This window comes from Megascapheus bottae, chromosome 17, assembly GCF_031878675.1.
Source record: "Megascapheus bottae isolate mThoBot1 chromosome 17, mThoBot2.hap1, whole genome shotgun sequence".
NCBI classification, from domain to species: domain Eukaryota; kingdom Metazoa; phylum Chordata; class Mammalia; order Rodentia; family Geomyidae; genus Megascapheus; species Megascapheus bottae.
Genome location: NC_143525.1, coordinates 35,213,110 through 35,236,506, shown reverse-complemented (window position 1 = coordinate 35,236,506; position 23,397 = coordinate 35,213,110). Strand labels below are relative to the sequence as shown.

The window sequence follows — 23,397 nt, the reverse complement described above, 5'->3', positions numbered from 1 at the left end:
GCCCTGGAAGCCCATAAAGAGTCTGGCTTCTTTCCTAAAGGCAGTGGGAGGGCTGCTGCAAGATTTGAGCCCAAGAATGATTTGACCCAAGTGGTATTTTATAAACCTTCCGCAACGTTGCAGAGACAGGATAGTGGAGAGGTAGGGAGAGAGCTGACTGATTATTTATGGAAGAAGAATTTAATAGAGTTTTTCTTTTCTTTTTAAAGCAAGGCAAAGGTGGTGGATATGAAAAAATAAGGGCTGGATCATAGAGGTGAGGCAAAGTACCTGCCTTGGTAATGGGCTGGGCATGGCAGGTAGAGAGGAAAGAGCCAGGAATGCCTTCCTGAACCTTCCTTCTAAACTCACAGCTCTTCCTTAATGAGCTGAGTGATGTTTCTATGAAGTACCTACCCCGTGGCTTTGCCAAGAAATCGCCAAATGTGGATTGGATCCTGAAGCTGCCTGGGGGCTCTTTGGACATGATCACATATCCAACAGCAGAGACACCAATGCAGGCCTCGGCGAGCTATCTCATTGCTGGTTGGTGGGTGGATAAAAATCTCAATACACAGGGATGCCAAGGGAAAGACTCCTGGCTCATTGGATTTTCTTCTGTGAACAAACAGGTCATCCTGTTTGTGCAAAACAACTTTTTTTTTCTAGAATGTTCTTAGTGTGATAGACACATTAATGAAGACAAAATGTTTGGTTCTAGAATCCTAGGTCTGTTTGGTCTCACAGGGTGAGTCTAATGACCCATGGGTTCCCCTAAGCCCTATTGAGATTAGGCAGCCATATTCTAAGTGGCATCAAACAAGACAAGGCTGATGTAGAATATTTCCAACATCACAGAAAGTGCTATTGGAAAGAGTTGCCTTAGAATTCCAGACCAGAAGGAGCCTCCCTGGTGATCTGGCGCAGTCTCCAGTATTTTATAGATGAGGACTCAGACCCAGTGGGGAGGAAAGATGTGCTCACAGACACAAAACCCACAGCGGTGGATCGAAGCCAAGTGTTTTGATGCCAAGCCCAGTAGGTCTCTCTCAGTTCTTTATGCTCTTCTCTGAGCACCTTAGGCATATTATTATTTCAGGGTAATAAGTATTTCCCTGTTTTTATTTCTTGGTGGTTGTTGTTCTTCATCTTCCTAAGAATGGAGACATTTTTCTCTGAGATGTTGAAACTGTTGTCTGGGATTATTGTTCCCATTAAAAACAAAGCAAACCAAGCAACTATCCAATTCAGAATCTTCAAGACCTGTGTGTTGAGCTCCGCACAAGCTCAGACCTTAGGCTGTGGCTGAGAGCTCATCAGGACCAGTGGAATCATAGGTGACCAGTGGAATCATAGGTGACCAGGAATCCTGGTCCCTAGATCTCTTGGGAGACTTTTGTGGGTATCTTTTCCCCTTAGCACATGTCCAACCCATCGGAGCCCGTTACCACCCTTGAGTACCACTGTAACCTGCCAAGACCTGTCTGACCACCCCAATGTGAATTACGTCTTTTTATATGAAACCAAGCCCCGCAGGCCAGGGCCTGGTATACGTCTTTTATATGAAACCAAGCCCCGCAGGCCAGGGCCTGGTATACGCCTCCTGCTGGAAATAAGTGGTCAGTGTCTTTCTCGTTTGGTGATTCTTCCAAGAGAGTCTCCTCCTGTCTGGCCTATCTCTGATGGATGGGTAGTTATGGGTGTAGACTTTGGGAAATAATTAGGCTCCATTAGTACCAGGACCTCTTGGTGTGTTCCACACACAGGGAGGGAGTCTCAGGGAAAGCTCGTCTTTATTTCAAAGTGTTTGGATGTAATTAGCCCTGGTTTATAGGGAAATGTAGGCAGAGCTACAGTCAAGTAGTGAAAACGCTGGCATATTTGATGTTTGGGTAGACTCCCACAGGTAGCAGAGATCTTCCTGGAATGGGATTGGGAAAGAAAGGGTTGTGGTTTTCCAAGATACAACTTTCCTTAGGGTCATTAAAGAGTCTGGGCCCAGCCCTCACCACCACTCTTGCTTCTGGGGAGGCAGGTGAGGTCCTGTCCACAGCTCTGTCCTGGCCAGGGGCTGGTGGGGGGGGGTGGGGAGGTGCTGGCCATAAGGTGACACTTTTTTTTTTTTTTGCCAGTCCTGGGGCTTGAACTTAGGGCCTGAGCACTGTCCTTGGGCTTTCTCCAGGCTAGTGCTCTACCACTTGAGCCACAGCATCACTTCCAGCTTTTTTCTATGTATGTGGTACCGAGGAATCGAACCTGGGTCTTTGTGCATGCTAGGCAAGCACTCTACCATTAGGCCAAACTCCTGGTCCCAAGGTGACACTTCTTGAGTGAAAGAACAGGAGTCAGCACGCAGTGGCTGGGACATGGAGTCACTTGTGGACTTCTGAATTGCATGAAATGAACTTCTGCCTCTCTCACATGTTAGGTGAACTTTTACAACATAATTAAAAAAAGAATTTGACCCTTCTAAGCTTTCACTGGGAAAAAATCACTAGTAATTAATTCTCTGCTGAATGTGGTGGTGCGTGCCGACAATCTCAGTACTCAGATAATTGAGGCAGGAAGATCACCTATGTGAGGCCAGCCTGGATAATCTAATGAGTTTGAGACAAGCCTGGTCTACATAACAAGACTCTTGTCTCAAACAAACAAAGAAAAGCAAAAAGAAAAGAAGGGAGGAAGCCCCAAACCAAAATAATATTGACCTTGGGCTTTGTAAAATTTAACAGCTGGGTTGAGTGGTCTCAGTTTTATTAGAGACAGTTCTTGATATCATTGAGTATCTAGCTTTTTGGTCAAAGAAACTTTATTTCTAATGTAATGGTCTCTCCTACTCATAAAAACTAAGCAAACATAAATGAGCATCTAGGCATAATGGGAAAAGAACAGTGGTTTTGGCTTCTGAAACCCTGTGCTTAGAATCTTAATTCTGGTACTGCCAAGCTATGTGGTTTTGGTGGATTTCCTATGCTCCATACCTCTCAGCCTCCTCACTTCCTTCAGATATGGGGCTGATCCGATCCACTCAGTGTTGTTGGGACACAATGCCTTTGAAGATGCCTGCATATGCTAAGGGCTGGAAAAATGTTGGATTAAAGAAAATCGGCTTTAGTATGGTGATTCTTCAAAAGAGGAAAAAGTAATGCACCTACTACCTGACGAATGTAACTGTAAGCCCTCTATTCATTATCTCAATAATGAAAAAAAAAGAAAGAAAGAAAGAAAGAAAGAAAAGAAAATCTGCTTTGGCAGCAACAGTAGCAGGAACAGCAAGTATACAGGTAGCTTTGCTTCACTTCAGAGCCTCTGAACAGCCTTCTGGTTGGTCTTGGTTTAAAATGTCCTGGTAGAGTAGAAGTCTTAGGGTACTGATCCTGGCATCCAGTTCTGGAGTCTGTCTAGATGATTCCCAAATGTCTGACCTCTACTCCTGGGCCCTGTGGCTCCAGAACAGACCGAAGGTCTCCCATGTGCTCTGAAAGAGCCAATATTTAGACCTCATTTATTCCACTGTGTAGAGCCACAGGTAGAACATGGCAGCTCACTGTCAAATCCAGATGTTGTGTCCCTACAGGCAAATATGTGGGTGCCAGAGACCTGTCCTAACTCAGTTTAGGAGAAGGGCACTCCTCTCTGAAATTCTCTCCTCCTGGTTCCCATTTTGCTTTGCATCCCATCTAGCCTTTGTGGTGGCAGGATCCTCATTCTGGACCCTAGGCTTGGAGCCAATGGAACTAAGAGGGAATGACTCGTTTAGGGGTTACCTTCCTCTCTAAGAATGCCTCCCCCCTCCTGCAAGTGATTACATCTTCCACAGGATGGACATACTCTCACAGACCTCAACCCCCTATCCAAATCAACACTCCCATCCTGGCAATTCATGGGAAAGACACTCAACCAGCAACAAGGGGGTTGGTTTCTTGCTGAGCCCCAAAGTCTGGGCTCTCATCCAGACCTCTGCTGGGTGTGGGAAGACCTTGTAAACAAACATATTACTACTTATGTGGTTGTGAAACACTCCTGTTCATGTTAAGTGGGATAAACACTACCCAAAGACAAATGAGCAGTGAAAAAGAAAACTTGGTTTTCAGAATCTTTTGAGATTTAAGAATTGCAGCTTGTAGCCTTGCAGTGTTTCATGAAATGAAGTTTCCTTAGAAAGTGACAATTCTGCTTTCTGGGAGGTGATAATCCTTCTTAGGAGCTCTCAGAGCAGATTTAATAATCTTTCTTTACCACAAAACAAGAGGTCGGTGGCTTAAATAAAACCGCAGTGCAGCAGAATCTGCAATTTTGCCTGATACTAAAGTACTGCTTTCCACTCATAGTTCCTCTCCAGTTCCTTTTTTTGTCCTTCTAAGTTAGAGCTCCCTAATCTTGGATGTACACTGAAGCTCCCTAGAAAGATGTCTGGACACCTGTAGGGATTCTGGTGTCATTTGCCTGGTTGTAGCTGACCATCAGAGTTTCTAGAAGTTCCCCAGGGAGTTCTAATGTGCCACTGCAGTTAGAAGCTGTTCTCCCTGGGACTTAGGGGGAATCGAGGTACAGGCTTGCTTCAGCCCTCACTGGTCAGGTCTGTTCCGGATCCTTGGCGTGGTAGTTGTCAAATCTGAGTGCTCATTGTTATCTGGAAGGGTTTGTTCAGACACAGATTGCTGGGCTCCAGCTCCAGAGTTTCTGATTCAGTGTCTGTTGATAGGATCTGAGAAAGCTCCCAGATGATGGTTGGTTGGAGATCACAACTTTAAGAACCACTACTTTTGAGGATGTCAAACCTAAGTTTAGGAAAATGTCTAGACAGTGATCCTTCAGCACAGTATTAAACAAAACATCAGTCTATACTGCCCTTCTTCCCTCCCTCTTCTCTCCCTCCCTCCTTCTTTTCCTGTGTATGATTAACACAAGGACTATACTTTCTCACTGCCCCTGCCCTCATCTTTTCTAAGGGTAGATTTGTGGCATGTGTCATCAAATACCATCGACTTTTGTAGAATCTATACACTAAATTAATATGGAAGAGATCTGTTATCATGAATTTAGACTTGCAAAGGAGGATCAAGCAGAATGGGGGAGGCGACTTTTATTGTCTCATAAGGCCACATTATAGAGATCACTGCACACGACCACTCGCGGCTTCTCCACTCCCACACTGAAGAGCGAATTCACAAGTACATCCTTAGTTGTGATTTTCTGTTTCTATGGCTGCTTAAGAATCTATGGTTGTATGGGGCCAGGGGTTTGGCCTAGTTGTAAGAGTGCGTACCTAGTATGCATGAAGACCCAGGTTCAATTCTTCGGTACCACAGACAGAGCAAAAGGCCAGAAGTGGTGCTGTGGCTCAAGTGGTAGAGCTCTAGTCTAGAGAATGCCCAAGGACAGTGCTCAGGCCCTGAGTTCCATCCTCATGACTGGCAAAAAAAAAAAAAAAAAGAATCTATGGTTGGGCTCATTGGTTTAACATGCAAGTGTCTTTGGTTATCATACTGTGTCTTCTCCATTAAACACAGCCAGGATCTGTGCTGGACTCTGGGAATATGGATATGACTGGATACTGCTAGCAGAGGGGTGGGGTAGGGGTCTTTGCAGAGAACGTAATTGCAGCTATCCAGCTCATTATGTCCTGGTGTCAAGATATTCTACCCTTGAAATACTTCACACTCATGGGTTTGTAATATGCCAAGTAAAGCTGAGTTTTCAATGTTGTCATGTTTGCCACCACCAGAGTCTTTGGACTATGCTAAAGGTCTATTTTCCATGCTGTGTGGAACAGAATTCTTCATTTCCATCCTTTCCTAGACCACTTTCAATGTTCCCAATCCATCTTCTGGAATCTCTTAAAGAGAAGCCAGAGCTGTCAATGATGTGATCGGAAGCAAGCTGGAGGCTCACAGGTGCCACCATACTTGAGTGCAGAGGTGGAAGTTGATGATTGCACTAAAATATATCCCCCCGGCAGGATGTGATAGGACCTGCTGCCCACACACCTGCCAACACTGTGTGCTATTATACAATGTAAACATATCTGATAAGGAGAACACAGTACCTCTTTATTCTGCTTGTTTGTATCTCCTAATCACAAATGAGTATACATTCAAATACAGATAAAACCCTATTTAACTTGGATAAAAGATGTTTTCTCCCTCCCCCACCCCCGATTCATTTCAGCTGTAAGAGATTTATACCTCGGATAGGATTAGCCCTTTCTCTCAAGATTTCATGGTTTCCTACTGTTGTTTACATGACAGATCTCAGAGATAGTTCTCTTAAATCTTAGCATCTATTGCCATGTGTGACAGACAATGATTCCAAAACACACTTCCTTGCATGCATCTTCCTGTAGTAGGAATTAAAATATCAAAAAGTTAAGCTATGAGGAAGGCATAATTTTCCCGCCAGTTGCTAGTTAACCTGTGATTCCAACCACTTTGGAGCAAGAACTGCCTGTCTTTGTGTTCTATGTGGACCTTAGAGTCCAGATTGTCTCTGCAATGTGACAGACCTGACTTCTAATTTAGGAGTGTCTCTGGGCTCATCTCATCAGGCCTCAGACCAGACTTTCACATTGGCATGCATGTGTGCCTAGGCTGAACCTCCCCCTGTTTCTTAGGGGAAGCTTCCACGTGCTGCCTGCTCTAGCAAAGCCTTTTCTCTCTCAAAGCGGCTGTCCTTTGTGTCCCTGCACACACCTCATGATCGGAGATGTCATCTGGGCCTGGGCTTGTCTTTCCTCACTGTATATCTGGGCACTTGGATCTCTGATCTCACGATTTCCCATTACAGAAGGAATCTGTGCAGAACTCCTGCATTAAGCCAGCACTGCTAGTGGCTGGAGCTGGCCCAGATGCACAGCTTCATCAGCAATGTGGCTGTGAGAGATCTGGGTTCACCTGGAGCTGCAGAACCAGGGGGCAGTATGAGCTGTTGGATGTCAGGATGTGGTTGGGGGGCCAGGGGGTCACACTATGTGCTAGAACCTTTGGGATAGCAAGGACTGCAGAGATGTGACATAGGTGAGACCTACAGGTACTATATATCAATAGTCAGGTGATTCTTCGGTGACAAGTGAAGCATTTACAAACCTGACCATAAGAGACGCTTTCCTGTGAGTCTTAGTAACTCATTACCAATCTTGTGTTCATTGGATGTTAGGTAAATGATAAGTCCTTTAGCCACCATCGTTCCTTTTTCTCTCACCCAGACTCCTGGATGCTAAAAGACACAGATAAGAGTGACAGAGGAGCAGTTGAGATGGACTCCTGCCCAATTGGTGGCAGACTTGTCCTTTATCCTTGGGTCTTACATGTCCATATTCACTGAGACATTTGTGTGTGGGTTACGGGGCTTGACCTTGGCCTGGGCAGTGTCCCTGAGCTCTTCAGCTCAAGGCTACTGCCCTATCCTCAAGCCAAGCCCCACTTCCCATTTTCTAGAGGTTAATTGGAGATAAGAGTCTCAGGTGCTTTTGTGCCCAGGCTGGCTTTGAACCTTGATCCTCAGATCTCATCCTCCTGAGTAGCTGGGATTACAGGGGTGAGCCACCTTACTAGGCTTTCTGCGACATCTTTTTATTTCCTTTGTCTACTTCTTCCTCCCCCTGCCCTGCTATATTTCTGCCTCTTGGGTCCTTGGTCCGTCTTGTAACCCTCCTACCACCACCAGGCTTTCCTCAACCAGTGGAGCCAGCGCTGGGAGCTGGCTCTCTCTGTAGATTTTAGTTCCAGTACTGGCATTACAGCTGTTGGTACAGGGCCAGGATGTCTTCTTTTCCTATCACTTAGTATTCTTCCCAGAAATAGCAGACCTAATTAAGACATTTTTACTAAATCACATGCTTCTAAGTAATGGCTTTCTGCTTGTGCCTTAAGTTGTATTATTTGTGGGGATTTTGGTTTTGTAAGCTATTGTTTCTCCAGGTGCTTCTTTGGGGATTTTTTTGTTCTACTTTCCTGATTCAGTATTTAGTAAAATACAACCAGGCTTCCGTATTAAATGGCCGATCAGCTTCCTTTTATATCAAGTGCTGGCTTTCTGGTGCTGCTGTTTAATAAAGAATCCTGGCTCTGAAATCCTTGGTAACAGTCAGGAGCTCTTTGGGGTGGTGGGGCCTTAGCTTCTTCTGGACATTGCTGATTACTCACTTTGCCTGTAGAGTTCTTTAAGTGGTAAGGTGAAGGGATGCTGGTTGCTAAGTCTGAATTCTTTTCAGAACAGCTCAGAGCAAACATGTCCCTACCACGCTTTTGATATCTTTGGCCTCTTGGTATTTTGTCTAAGAGCAAATCACAGCACTTAACAGTTCCAATCTAGTCAAAGAGAAGTCATGCTGAGAACTGCCTTGGTTAGGTTGCCAAGATTTTTTTTCCTTCCTACCATTCAAATTAGTCTTTTTCACAGAGTATGGAATTCCTGGTTAATGCTTCTTAGGCATGGTGCCAGCGTGGGCACTGGGATGTAGCTTTCCCCTTGGCTAACTTTCTTGATGCAGCTCTCTTTAGAGAAACACTGCTTCAGATGGGTAGTTTGTCTATGGAATGTAAGTTCTTGGGGTGGAGATCGTAATTAATTGCCTTCAGAGAACTCTGTGTCCCCATCTGTCTCTTGGAGCAGGCCCTGGCACAGAACAATGTGTTTCTTAGCAGAGCATTATTGAAGAGCGGATGGAGGAACAGCTCTTGGGGATGTAATAGTTGGTCCAGTTTTTGGCAGGCATAGAATATGGAAGGAAAACTCTCAGATCCTAGCTCACCTGTGTACCTAGGTGCCAAGACTCAGGCAAAGTTAGTCTTTCTTTGTGGTAGCCTCATTTACCGTCAAGGGAATGTTCTTTAGACTTGGGAAGAACTGGGTTCAAATCCCACCTCGGTGCACTGGCTGAGTGATGTTGGTCTGATCACTGCACTCTTTTTGAGATTTATCCCTCCCTTGCAAAAGTGGAGGATTATAATTCTCTCTCATGTGATATGGGGTTCCAAGCAGGTAAAAGGAGCTTGGTGGATACTTGTTTATTGAAGCTCCCTGGGAACCAGCAGATCCAATCTTTTCCTTCTCAATAGGAGAGAATATTTGAGGAGGTGGTAGAAACCCCCAGTCTCAGTGTCAGGGTGGGGAAAGGGGGGCCTTGCTATCTATATTGGTGACCTGGAACTATGATACTATCTAGCTCCTTGTACCCTGATAAGCCACATAGTGGCTCCCACCTCTGCCTGTCCTAGAAAACCTAGGTGAAAATCTGAGCTTGCCAGTAGAGGAGAATCTTCTCTTTAGTGGGGTGTGTGTGTGTGTGTGTGTGTGTGTGTGTGTGTGTTCCATGTTGTGTAAATGTAGGTATCCTCTCCTCTCTCTTACTGATCTCCATTTATCTTCCTGATAGGAACAAATGCAAATTTGTCCCTCTAATTATGACACTAACTTTGGAATCTCAGCTTGGTGAATCACTTTGAATCTTCTTCATTGTATTCAGTGTTTCTCAGCTATGCATTTTAAGTGATAAATAGAAACATAGTTCATCTTGCCTCTTTTAAAAATTGTTTCTTGTGTGTGTGTGTGTGTGTGTGTGTGTGTGTGTGTGTGTGTGTGTGTGTGTGTGTGTGTGTGTGTGTGTGCTGGTCCTGGGGGTAAAGGCAGAGCCTGGGCACTGTCCTTGAGCCTTTGTGTTTAGGGCTAGTGCTCTGTTACTTGAGCCATAGTGCCACTTTTGGTTTTTCTTTGTAGTTTATTGGAGATAAGAATTTCATGGGCTTTTCAGCCCTTGATCCTCAGATCTCAGCCCCCTAAATAGCTAGGATTACAGGTGTGAGCCACAGGTATCGTGTTCATCTTTATTTTTTTCTCTTAATGTTACTCTAATTAAAAAAACCCACTAAACTTGTATCATGAGTAAGACTAGCCTATTTAGAATACAGGTGATGTTGACACGCCTTCTGACCAAAATATCTTCCCTGCCTGTATGTTTTGGAGATTCCAAATATCACTCGCCTTTGGGGCATGGAGAATCATGGTTACTATTCAGGAGTAATTCCAGGGCCTAAACCAACTAGTGCTACCTGCCTGCCAGGCACTGTGAGTCTTAACAGGAGTCAGATTAGTCCTTCTCAGGGAGTCAACCTCCCAAGGACTCCCTTCTGTCTCTAGACCTTCATTTTTTTTTTTTGCCAGTCCTGGGCTTGAGCTCAGGGCCTGTGCACTGTCCTTGGACTTTCTCAAGGCTAGAGCTCTACCACTTGAGCCTCAGCACCACTCCCGGCTTTTTTCTATGTATGTGGCACCAAGGAATCGAACCCGGGTCTTCTTGCATGCTAGGCAAGCACTTTAGCCACTAGGCCAAACTCCCAGCCCCTAGGCCTTCATTTTTGACCCTTCAAATGCTGGGTCTGTCTCTCCTTCAGCTGGCTCAAATCCTTCACTTCTCATCTGCACTGAAGCACTTGCTTGTCTCAGGAAACCCAAGATTGTCCCAGAAAGAAGAATACCTGGGACTGGCATACACACACACACACCCACCCCCCCCCCCACACACAGTATTTCAGTTGACTCTGACACAGGCTATAGTTTGAGTTGTGAGGGTGGAGATAAATTCATCTTTAGCATTAGATGAGCATCAACTTCAGGACTATATAGTTTCAAAGTACTGTTGTGGCTCTTGTGTATATATTTCTGTATTGTTCAAATATGTTTCTTTTGGGGGTAGGTGTGGTGGTGGTGTCTAATGGTTTGGGCAGATTCGTCTCAGCTACATCCCTGTAATCCCGAAGTTACCCTTGATTCCTTTCTTCTTCTGAGTGTTCACTGACACTTAACAGTCTTTCTAGAGAACCTTCTTGCCCCTCTCTGCCCCTCTTTGTCTTCTTTATCTTCAAGTTCTCGAGAGCCCCCTTGATGACTCCCCCATATCTCTATGGCACAGTGACCAGCTCTTCCCCTGCTTGACATACATTTACTTGGCTTAGTAAGCAGTAAGAGTTATCTCACTCATCAGTGTGTCCCTTCCCTGGCTGAGTGCCTGGAGAACATCCATGATATAAAATTCTGGTTCTACTTCATCTAAAATTCATGATTTTCCTGTCTCAGCCTTTGGTATGATTGGCAGGTGCCACTATGTCCGTTTAAGATTAACTTAACTTTAGATTCCATGGGTGGGGAAAATTCTGAGGTAGGAAAAGAACAAAGAAATGTGAGAGACTCTGAGCACTCTTGGGGGTTCTTAATTATTTCAGAGATACAAGGAGAGAGAAAAGGGGAAGATTCATGGTACAGAGGATGGCAGCCCAAGGCCTCAACTCCTCTCTTTTCTAGCAGCCTGTAGCAATTGGAAGGATCATGTCTGGCTAAAGGCTCTTCCATGAGCTCATAAACTGTACAAGAGATAGAACTCACTGGGTAATAGACATTGTATAATAGTCAGCATAAATATTGATGGAAGGCCCGGAGTTTGACCTAGCGGTGGAGTGCTTGCCTCCCACGCATGAAGACCCAGGTTTGATTCCTAGGTACCACATACCTACGAAAAGCCGGAAGTGGTGCTGTGGCTCAAGTGACAGAGAAAGCCCAAGGACAGTGCTCAGGCCCTGAGTGCAAGTGCCATGACTGGCCATATAAATTCATTGATGGGGGAAAAAAAAATGCTGATTTCTTCTAGCAACAGGCCAACGCAAAGTCTGTGGGAGGTAGGAGGTTTCAGCTTTAAGCAAATCCAAAATAAGGGCCTAATCTTTTAACTGCCATGACTTCTAACCTCTGGAGTTACCTCGTGTGTGTGTGTGTGTGTGTGTGTGATTCAGAGGCTGAACTTTTTGGTCCCCAGATGAGCTGTCTTGAATCTGGTGACAAGTCCAGCATGTGCCAGGACTGCCAGTCTTGCCTCTAGGTGGAGCCCCAGTTTTCGCCATGCGTGTGGTGCCTCTACTCACAGGTCATCAAGCTACGGGCTGCCGGAGGCCCAACCCAGCTGAATTTTGTGAGTAGACTTTTTGGTACATGGCCATGGCCATTCACTCCTGTCTTTTTTTTTAATTTAAATTTATTTTGTTGTAAAGGTGATGTACAGAAGGGTTAAGTTATCATTCCTGTCTTGACAATGGTTGTTTGTGTGCTACAGTGGCAGAGATGAGTAGTTAGTGGTGACAGAAACTCTAGGGTCTGCTGAGTCTCATTTATTTGTTTTCTAGCCCTTGACAGCCCCCTTGCACTGGAGGTTCAGGGCCAAGATTGGCAATGGGCAAAGTCAGAGTTGCAATGTGATTTGAATTGTGTGAAGAACACTTTCAGTGAGGGTGGGGGGAGTGCGTAACAGGTGATGGCATATGGGATCTGTCTTCCCAGAATTCTGAGTTCATCCTCAGGCAGGGCTTACATTTACAATTCCTAAATTGTAGTTATAAAGGCAGAACTGCTTGCACAAAAGTAACATACCTTCTAGTGTAGCCAGAAAGGTGAGAGGAGTATTTTTCTAAAGTCCTGGATGAGCCAGTGTGTCTGCATTCAGTTGTATGGCCTCTTATATGGTCTCTTTGACTCCCCACTCCGTATTAGACACTAAGCTACTTCTGGGTGCTAGGAAGACAACAGACATCAAGAAAAGGAAAACAAGCTTGGCTAGCTGGGCATGATGGCTCACGCCTGTAATCCTAGCTACTCAGGAAGCTGAGATCTGAGGATCTCGGTTTAAAGCCAGCCTGGGCACTAAAGACTGAGAGACTTTTATCTCCAATTAATCACTAGAAAACCAGAAGTGGCACTGTGGTTCAAAGGGTAGGGCAGTAACCTTGAGCTGAAGAGCTCAGGGACAGTGCCCAGGCTCAGAGTCCAAGCCCCATGACAACAACAACAACAAAACAAAACAAACAAACAAACAAAAGAAGCTTGGCTAGATTCAGAGAAGACCTTTGCGGATGATGTTGGACAACCAGCCTAATTGTCTTGTTTAGAATCAATCTCACTTTATTTAAAACTGTGTAGTCCATTGATCTATGGCTTAGATTCTAGGTCTTTTTGTTTAAAGAAGGTTAAGTATCATATCTGGCCAAATAAAACCAAGTCTTGGTTATATGTTTAGTTTGTTATTGCCTTTCATCTTCTAGTTCTTTTGATTTCAAGAGCTATCTTTTGGGGGGGGGTGGGCATTGGGGGAAAGGGTGTGTTTGAACTCAGGACCTGGGTGTGGTCATTGAGCGTTTTTGCTTAAGGCTAACCTCCTACCACTTGGGCCACCATGTCACTCCTGGATTTTGGATGATTCGTTGGAGATAGGAGGCTCACAGACTTTCTTGCCTGTGCTGATTTCGAACCCTGAAGCTCATATCTCAGCCTTCTGAGTAGGTAGGATTACAGATGCGAACCACTAACACCCCATAAGACACAGCAGCCTCGATTAGTCTTAATTTAGCACTTGGCCCATTCACTCATACCTCCTCCTTTGTACTTAAACAGCTCCTTTCATCTAACAAGTTCAAAGCTGTCTAACAAAACAAACCCACTTCTTCTTGCAGCTTGACAGAGTAAGCGAGCATCATTCTTCCCATTTAAGGGAGAGAGAGAGAGGGTGAGTCATCTAGTGGGGGCATTAAGTGAGTCAGTGGGGCCCCAGGGGATTGACCTTAAGTTCAGCCCTTTGCATGAAGAGGGTAGATTCTATAGGGGAAGGCATTCCAGGGCCTCCCTAAGGAAGCCTATCTGGCATTCTCTCCTAGCCTGTAATGTCCTCTAATAGATACCTTGATTGACATTTATAATGAGATGATTAGGTATGATGGGCCTCTGTGTGTGTGTGTGTGTGTGTGTGTGTGTGTGTGTGTGTGTGTGTGTGTACTGTGTAAAGAGCAGCCCTGGAACCCAAACAACCCAATACCAGAGTCATTATCATATCATCCTCCTCCTCATCATATCTTACCATTATCGTCACAATTGAAGCACACATGCATTGAGTCCTTACTAGAAAACAGACACTGATCTAAATTATAGATAGGCTTATATACATAAACTCTCTTAATCCACAGCAATCCTATGAGGTCAATGTTATTGTTTCTTATTTTTTCAGATGCGATGCCAAGGCTCAGTGATTGAGTAACCCATTAAGACGTTTAAGGTTGGCTACTGGGCGGGGGGTGTTGAAGCTGGGATTTAGATCCAGATAGTTTGTCTCCAGCAACTTCCTCCTAACCGCTGTGCTTTCAGAAGCCTCGTTTCAGATTTTGTCAGAAGGGGGCTAGAACTATAATTGTCCTATTGTTGGTTCCTCTCCTTGAAGTAAGCAAGAAGGTTTCTGTTACTGGAACTATTTCTAAGAATTCATGCCGCCAAGAGTGGTATGGGGAATGAATGTTCTAGAGTATGGCCCAGTATGTTGAAACTTGGGGGTCCCCAACAACGTCAGTGATAAGGAAACACTGAAGAAGCTTCATCTAGCCCCTGCCATTACCGAAGCGATAGTGTCTGTGGAGGAAGAGATGAGAAATAGTCTGAGTTTCTCGTGGATCATTCCGTGTCTATCATCCACAAAGTGTATCTAATTCAAGCCCCAAACAACCTTGAGGGAGGCAGAACAGGCATTACCATCCCCAGAGGTCAAGGGAGGTGAAATGACTCCTCCAAGGGCCCACGGAGGGCGACCACTCTGTGCTGAGTACTTGAACCCATTTTTTTCCCCTCAACTCTGGTCCATTGTTCTTTCTCTTGGTGATGGATCCTTGGATGAGGCCACATACCCTGACTACTCTCAAATGCTGGGGTGTCACAGAGAAAGGGCACCCCATTATACTGGTCCCTGTAAACACATCACCCTTTCCTCCTTTTCCCTTCTCTCTCCCTGGTTCTTGGACACCCTGTACTACCTGCTTTCATATTGGCCTCTAAGACCTCCATCCCCTGAGATCTCTGCTTATGGTTACTATCTGCTTTCCAGTAGATCCATGAACCGCCGGCATTTCCCTCCTTTTATTCTCTTTTCTATTTCCTCTTTGTACCTGCCTAAAGCCTTTTCCCCTTTTTTAAAAACGTTCCAGTGAGGGAGCTACAGAGTGACAGACGGCCATCACCACTGCCTGTTCTGTAGTCTCCAAAGCATCAAGTACCAAATAACAACATATTGGATGAAGAGAAGTTTTGTTTTGTTTTGTGCTAGTCTGGGGGCTTGAACTCAGGGCCTGGGTACTATCCTGAGCTTTTTGAGCCCATGGTTAGTGTCCTGCCACTTTGAGCCACAGATCTTATGTCTATCTTATTTTTTTGGTAGTTAACTGGAGATAAGAGTCTTATAGGCTTTCAAATGGGGTCCTCAGATCTCAGCCTCCTGTGAAGCCTCCTATGAGCCTTGGCTGAAGATTTGTCAAGGGATTAGGATGCTAATGAGACCCGTTCTTTGTGTGTTTCTTAGAAATCACCTAGAGAGTAGAGCTTGAACATTTCCCTCTTGGAAAAATGGGGCAAATGCTATAAAAGGTTGTGGGCCCTTCACCCAATGATTGAGAATCATCCACTGGATTGAAGTAACCTCATTGGAGGTTGAGCCAGAGCAGGTATGGAAAGAAGTAGTGGGGGGGGGGCAAAAGAGAGAAAAATGTTTGGGAGAGTGCTGGGGGTATGAAGGATCCCAACACTTTACATCTTGTTAGTTGTGGGCCTGGGTGTTCAACAGGTCAGGGAGCTTCCAAAGGGTGGGGACATGTCCCGTTCTTCCACCACTATGTCCCCTGCTTGGGGGACTCTGTCAAACACACAGTGCATATTTAACAAATGCCTACTGCACTGAACAGCAAATGAGCAGATTTTACATGTTCATCTCACACCTTCGGAATAGTTCATTTTCTTATTTCTTGGCTGTGTCTTACATATTTTTGGCTCTTGTATTAGCCTAAATTGTTCACGAATGAGAATTCATTACCAGAACTATGATCCTTTGGTGGAAATTGACTTCTGTGCTCGGCACAGAGAAGGTGCTCAGTAGTTAAGTTTTGAATCTATGGGAAAGGTGGGCTTCACAATCCCTTGATTGCTCAATTCCCCATAATCAATAAAACTTAGAAATATTAGGAAATCAAGAAAGTCCACTCCTGACCTGTTTTAATGTCATGGGGACAATAGAACCCTGTGGTCTTATTTTTTTTTTTCCTCATTAATTCAAGCAGCAAACACACTCAAGCCTGTGGATATTTTGAAAACCTTGCAAGCAAGAGATGACAGACAGCGCTTACTCACCCACTGGCTTATTGTAGTCTCCATCCTGAATTGTCTCATTTCAACTTCTTCAGGGCAGCCAGCTAGGAAACAAGGAATCCTGAGGACTAAACAGCAGGCCGTCAGGGTAACATGACCTCCCCTGCATCTACATGTAGCTGTTGGTTGGCCATGACCTGAAGGTAGCACGGGTTTGACTCTCTCTGACGCGTCTTCTCTCTGCAATCCTTACTTGTCTGGCGACATTGCTCCTTTTTGAGTTTATACTGCCTGGGTGCAGACAATGGTGTCTTTCTCAGCCACAGGGGAAAACGTTGATCTTTCCGAGGCCTCAGAAGCTGTGGCTGGTGTCATGACTTTTTGTCATCTGGTTCTTCTGCTCATCAATTTAGCTTGCTTGGCTACTTCTCAGTCTGCGTTGTCCAGGTTAGCTCCAACTTAGATGGGCTAGCTTTGTCTGATGGGTGAGGTCCAGCATGGTTCCAAAGATTCCTTCTTGCCCTTTTTCTTCAGTGTGTTGTTTCTTTTAACACATCTCTTCTGGTCTCCAACTCTCTTCATTGCCTTCTTTTCTCTGAATTGTCCAGGTTCTACATTTGCTTTTTTGTTGTTGTTTGCCTGATCCTTCTATTTTTTTTTTTGTAAATAGAACCTAAAAGTCCTCCTTTGGCAAAAGCCTGACTGAGGTTACATTGGCAAGTCAGACAAAACCATTCAGAGTGGAGAATGCTGCTGACATTTAATCTGTGCTCAGGGTCCAGTAAGTCTCCCCAGGTAGGGGAGAAGACAAGGCTGAGGAGACAGCTCCCTTGTTAGGAAGCCAGCACTTCAGAGCAGGCTGACAAGAGTTGGGATGGAAGAAGCCTGGACCGGTTCCTACAAGCGATTCCCCACTGGCTGAACGCAGCAGCTTTTCCACTCATCCCAAACCCAGGTGATGGGGGACAGAAGCTTCTGCCTGCTACTGCCTGGCCTTAGGGATGTTTCTCTGGAACATCATTGTGGTGCTTGCCTCCAGACCCACCTCCTCCTCCCCTTTAACTGTGTTGGAATGAAACAAAGACATTTTGATTTATTACCAGTCCTTTGTAGTGTTGTGGGACTTTTAGCCTGAATGGCATCATAACAAGTGGTGCTAATGGTCTTGAGGCCTGCAGAGATAGGATCTTTTATTTGAGGCACAAGCTATATGACTACTACCATGAAAGCCCAGAGGGAAGAAGGACTCCAGTAAGATGTTAGTAAAACACAGGCCCTGGATGGCAGCCAAAGCCACAGGTGGAGCTTGAGATGTTTCTCCTGAGAGGCAGGTGGGGCAGGTGGTACACATACACACACACACACACACACACACACACACACACGCATGCACACACACACACGCATGCACACACACACATACTTTATTTTTTTGGTCAGCTGTGGGGCTTGAACATGGGGTCTGGGTGCTGTCCTTGAACTTTTTCATTCACTTTGAGCCACAGCTCCACTTTGGTTTTCTGGTGGTTAAATGGAGATAAGAGTCTCTCACAGACTTTCCTGCCTGTGTTGGTTTTGAACCTTGATTCTCAGATCCCAGCCTCCTGAGTAGCTAGATTACAGGCATGAGCTACCAGCTCTTGGCTGTTCCCTATATTTATACAACTTTTATTCCCAATGTTGTCCACCCCCCTTCTCGTTCCCAGATCAACTCCTAGTAACTCTAGCTTGCCTCACAAAGTTCTCTGCCTGTGGTGTGTCTCTGTGTTTTCATTTCTTGTGTGTAGGCTCTTATATTCAGTGGTGTAACCATAGGCACACATACCCCTCTCTCCTCACCTTTGGTACTTTTATACTCCTGGTTGTTTAAGGTCCATTGCCTGTATACCAGTAACTGCCCATGGGATACCCAAGATAAAGCATGGTACGTCTACCCTGTGTATCCACTTCACTTTGACACCTGAATAACTAAGAAGTAATTTTTTTAAAAAAATGTTAATGCCCCACATAATATATTATGGAATATAAGGTCTTTGCCTATGTTTTAAGATCAAGTGATCTGTGTTTATGGAGGGATCTTTGCGCTGTTTCCATACTTTTCTAATGGGCCCATGCATTCTGTTTAGATGAGATGGATAACTAGTGAAAAGATTTAATGAACACTTCCCGATTCCTTTCAATTTTGCCTCCACATCTTTCTCCCCCAGCCCTCCATCGCCTCAAGTGGTTTGAATGCATCTATGTGGATCTCTTAGCGTTTATTTTTTCTAGCTTTCTTCTATCAGAAAAAAATCTGCTGTTCAAATCTCAACCTTTTGAATGCTTGCCTTTAGAGGAAGGGTGGGCAAATACAGTTCTAATATTCAATGAGCATATGTGAAATTGGAACCAGGTAACTCCAGGGGTTGGGTAGGGCTGGGAGAGAGAAGGAAGGAAGATGATCTGAGGGGTCACACTGGTCAAGATGCATTGTACTCATAGACAGACATATTGGATTGAAACCCCTCTGAACAATGAGTTAAATACCATAACAGTGCCCTCTTTTCTACAATTCTCTTAGGTGATAACTGTGAGGGGGTGGGCATCATACACAAACACGAACACAAACAGCTCTTCTCTCTGGTCAGTCAAGGTCAAGTCAGTGTCATCTACTTCAGTTATCCATCCTGAGCCTGAGAGGCTACTTCAGATTCTTTTCTCGGAGCGGAGGGAAAGAGAGAAGATGGCTGATATTTAATGGGACTTCTTCTTCACACCAAGCTGTGTCTCTCACAAGATGTGGCAGGTGGGCCACGGTGTGAGGTGGATGATGGGCCTAAGAGATCACGTGACACAAAAGAATGTCATTGGATGGACCCACACCCAATTAATGGGCGAGGGTGGACAGTGTGGTCTCTTTGAAGGCCTACCACAGAACTCTGATTTCATCTGTGTACTGCCTGAAGAAGAGTCCTGACTTAGCAAGAAGCCCAAGTAAATAATTTTATGGGACAAGAGACTCTTCTGAGGAGAGTAAATAATAGACTGAATGGAAGGGCGTCTAAAACCAGCGAAGTACAAAGAAAAAAAGGCATCACATATTGTGCCCACACCCTCCGTGGAAGGGGTATAAATTTGCTCACCAGAGGTAAGTGACCCACAGCTCTGAGGCTTGGAGAACTTGTACCCTGCGTTCATCCAGACACCTCGGGACACCTCCATCCAGCACCATGCCATACAACTTCTGCCTGCCCAACCTCAGCTGCCGCACCAGCTGCGCCTCCCGGCCTTGCATTCCTCCCAGCTGCCATAGCTGTACCCTACCCGGTGCCTCCAACATTCCCGCCAATGTGGGCAGTTCCAACTGGTTCTGCGAGGGCTCCTTCATTGGCAGCGAGAGGGAGACCATGCAGTTCTTGAACGACCGCCTGGCCAGCTACCTGGAGAAGGTGCGGCAGCTGGAGAGAGAGAATGCAGAGCTGGAGAGCCGCATCCAGGAGAGGAACCAGCAGCAGGACCCACTGGTGTGCCCTGCCTACCAGTCCTACTTCCGGACCATCGAGGAGCTGCAGCAGAAGGTGAGGGCATAGGTGTCATCTTTCAGCAGAGGGAGCTTGCTGTTGTTCTCAGCTGGAGGGAAACACGTTTCCTGTCTCTATGGTGTCTGGACTGCGGCCTTCCCCTTTTACTCCCCCGCGTGCTGTTTACAACCATTAAAAAGGAGTTGGATTTCCCATCCTCACTCAGCAGCTTCTCCCTCCTTAGATCCTGTGCACCAAGTCTGAGAATGCCAGGATGGTGGTGCAGGTTGACAATGCTAAGCTGGCTGCGGACGACTTCAGGACCAAGTGAGTGATGTGGAATTCAAACCAGTAGCTTTTGCCTCTTATGAGCCTCTCTCTAAAGAAGGGATTTACTTCAGTGAACAACAGACCAACTCATCAGTTATGAAGGATGCTGAAGAAGTTTGGGATGAACCAAGCAAACAACACACACACACACACACACACACACACACACACACTGAGGATGATATTGGCTTTAGGCAGAGCTGCTAATGCACTGCAGGAAGTGGTAAGACGAGGCATATGAGGTTATAGGGGACAATTCCTGTGAGTCTTGAAGTCTTACTTTGTGCAGGTACGAGACGGAGCTGTCCCTGCGGCAGCTGGTGGAGTCCGACATCAACGGCCTGCGCAGGATCCTGGATGAGCTGACCCTGTGCAAGTCTGACCTGGAGGCACAAGTGGAGTCTCTGAAGGAGGAGCTGCTCTGCCTTAAGAGGAACCATGAGGAGGTGAGACCGGAAATGACACATTCTCAAGCAGAGGGGAGCTTTAGGGGTTTGGAATGCCAGAATCAAGAGTGCAAGTATGAAGTTGAAGATGCCTTTATGAATTCCTTTAAAAAAATCAAAACAAATCACTCAGCCCTCATAATGAAAGAGACATTTGAGATAAAATCTGAGCATGTTCCTATGCAAGGTAGCTTCCATTCCACACCTGTGCATCTTGGTTTCTGAAAACACCTTCCTTTACCATCCATCAACTGGGCATCAAATGGGAAGATGGAGTTCAGCAAGGTTGTATTTGTGCAATGCAAAGAAATTCATTTTCCATAAAAACTCAGAAAGTCACGGCTAATGAACACATTCCTCCACTTTCCAAATTTATTGGTTAAAAGGGGAAAAAAGTGGCAAGAATGGACTGATACAGAATCTGAAGTTGCACAGCCAATTCTTTGCCTTCTGAGCTTCTCAACAGAGGGTCTTTAATCTTGGAATTAAGTCTTCAATCTGACTCTCTGCTTTGCTGATAGGTGAGGTAATTCACTGGAAGTGTTCTGTAGGTCAGAGCGAGGGAGGAGGTGCGTGGTGTACAGCACACCCTTTAGCCCCAGGCTGACATGGATGCTTTGCTGGAAGGTCTTTTTCTGAGTGAGAACAGGGGGTTAGCAACCAGTAGCGACTCTTAAGTCCATGCTTCATTGAGGTAGCAACTCCTGTGTTTGTTTGTATCCACAGGAAGTGAACACCCTGCGCTGCCAGCTGGGAGACCGCCTCAACGTGGAGGTGGACGCTGCTCCCACCGTGGACCTCAACCGGGTGCTGAACGAGACCAGGTGTCAGTACGAGGCCCTGGTGGAAACCAACCGCAGGGAGGTGGAGGAATGGTTCACCACACAGGTGGGCATCGAAGCACACGGCCCCTCGGGACTCCAGGCCCTCAGACGGAGCCCCCACGGCAGGGGCTGACCCCACCTCCTCCCCTTCTTCTCCTGCAGACCGAGGAGCTGAACAAGCAGGTGGTGTCCAGCTCAGAGCAGCTGCAGTCCTACCAGGCAGAGATCATCGAGCTGAGACGCACAGTCAACTCCCTGGAGATCGAGCTGCAGGCCCAGCACAACCTGGTGTGTCTGGTGCAGAGGGGCTGGCGGGCAGTGTGTGGTGGGGGAGGCATCCACAGTGGGGTGTCCCTTCCAGCCACACTCCTGGGAGTTGTGTGGAAGGCCCCGCAGGGAGGCTTTGCAGGAGCGACTCGCTGACATCCTTCCCTTCTCCCTTGCAGAGGAACTCTCTGGAGAACACACTGACAGAGAGCGAGGCGCGCTACAGCTCCCAGCTGTCGCAGGTGCAGTGTCTGATCACCAACGTGGAGTCTCAGCTGTCTGAGATCCGGTCTGACCTGGAGCGCCAGAACCAGGAGTACCAGGTGCTGCTGGATGTCAAGTCCCGGCTGGAGTGTGAGATCAACACGTACCGGGGCCTGCTGGAGAGCGAGGACTGCAAGTGAGTGCCTAGCGCGAAGTATTAGATGCAGACACACTGGGAGTTTGCTCTCTGACTGCTTTCTCCAGAGACTGCATACCTTAGAAAGGAAGTCCCTCTTTTACACCAGCCATGGTCAAATAGAGCTCAGGAAATATGCACTAACCATAGCTAAAAGCAGCCATGGGGTTGGTAGCAAGAGTAGTTTGATGTATAATGGGAAAGTGGACAGGCAATCCTCTCCATTGTCCTCTGGTAACCTGCATGTGTAGTGTGACCAACATGCCTTACTTTCCACAGTCCCCTATTGTGAATAGGGTATAGTTCTAAATTCTACTTATCTGACACTATAATCACCCCCAGGATGATTGGATCAGCATCCTTCCTCTTCTGTAGGTGAGGAAACTAGGGTTTGAGAAGCTCACCAGTTAGAGATGGACAGGTTTCAGGTAGCAGTCAGAGTTTCAGGCTAGTAGTTACTGTGGCTCCCTTAGTTATGGGGAGTCATACGTAGCACTTGAAAAAGTTACAGCTGGCAGAGCAGAGGCCTTCCCTGTTCCAGGTCAGGTAGAATCATAAGAGGCAGCGGTGTGTGTGTGTGTGTGTGTGTGTGTGTGTGTGTGTGTGTGTGTATGTGTGTGTGTGTATGTGTGTGTCTCTTTAACCTTTAAGTATACATTTCCCTCTGCTCACTTTTCTACATCCTGTTTTGTCTCCAGGCTTCCCTGCAACCCCTGCGCCACCAGCAATGCATGCGGCAAACCCATCGGGCCCTGTGCCTCCGCCCCCTGCCCGCCCCCTGCCCCCTGCACACCCTGTGTCCCACGTCCCCGATGCGGGCCCTGCAACTCTTTTGTGCGCTAGAGCCCAGAGTGTGCCACGGGAGCAAGGATGTAGGGCCTAGGGCTTCAGAGCTGAGCCACCTCAGTGAGGATGGCCAAGAAACCCTGAAGCCTCTAACCTCAACCTGTTCTAGACCATTCCGTGCCTGCCTTTTCCTTCCTCAGAACCGACTTCATTCCTTGTACCCAGAGAACTCTCTGAAGTGCCAGAGGCCCTCCCTTGTAACCTAATAAACGCATGTTCCTGGCAAAGCACATACCTTTCTCGTTGGTATTCATCTGTTGCAATGCGTTTGTCACTGGGGGACTCTTGTAAAAGCCACTTGAAAGTTGGACCGTATGATGACATGACTCTTGAAGACAAGGGCTGTTCCATACTCGGCAGGCAGAAAGATGGCCTGGCACTCTGTATCCATAGGTGAGGTTGAGAGGGCAGAGCTATGGGGCTCTGTGCTCCTTGACTCCTCTTAGCCATTTCTGGATTGTTCTCATGATCTGGACCAATTCCCAGAACTGCTGGTATCTACATACACACGGAGGAGGCTCTCATCATCCTTTCTCATGGACTTTCCTGCCCCCATAAGCTTTGACCCTGGATCCTCAGATCTCAGCCTTCTGAGTGGCTAGGGTTACAGGCATGCGCCACTGATGCCTGGCAATATAAGGATTTTTAACAGT

The 23,397-nt window shown here is 46.3% G+C and overlaps 1 protein-coding gene across 1 annotated transcript; it reads left to right on the top strand.

Moving 5' to 3' along the window:
• Nucleotides 1-19,292: 19,292 nt before the first annotated feature.
• On the top strand, nt 19,293-22,976 carry LOC150051763 (keratin, type I cuticular Ha1). Its single transcript, XM_090350835.1, has 7 exons — nt 19,293-19,688; nt 19,876-19,958; nt 20,251-20,407; nt 21,134-21,295; nt 21,394-21,519; nt 21,678-21,898; nt 22,597-22,976. Exons 1-7 carry the CDS (start codon nt 19,341-19,343, stop codon nt 22,739-22,741), a joined length of 1,242 nt encoding a protein of 413 aa, XP_090206961.1. The 5' UTR covers nt 19,293-19,340; the 3' UTR covers nt 22,742-22,976.
• Nucleotides 22,977-23,397: the final 421 nt, after the last annotated feature.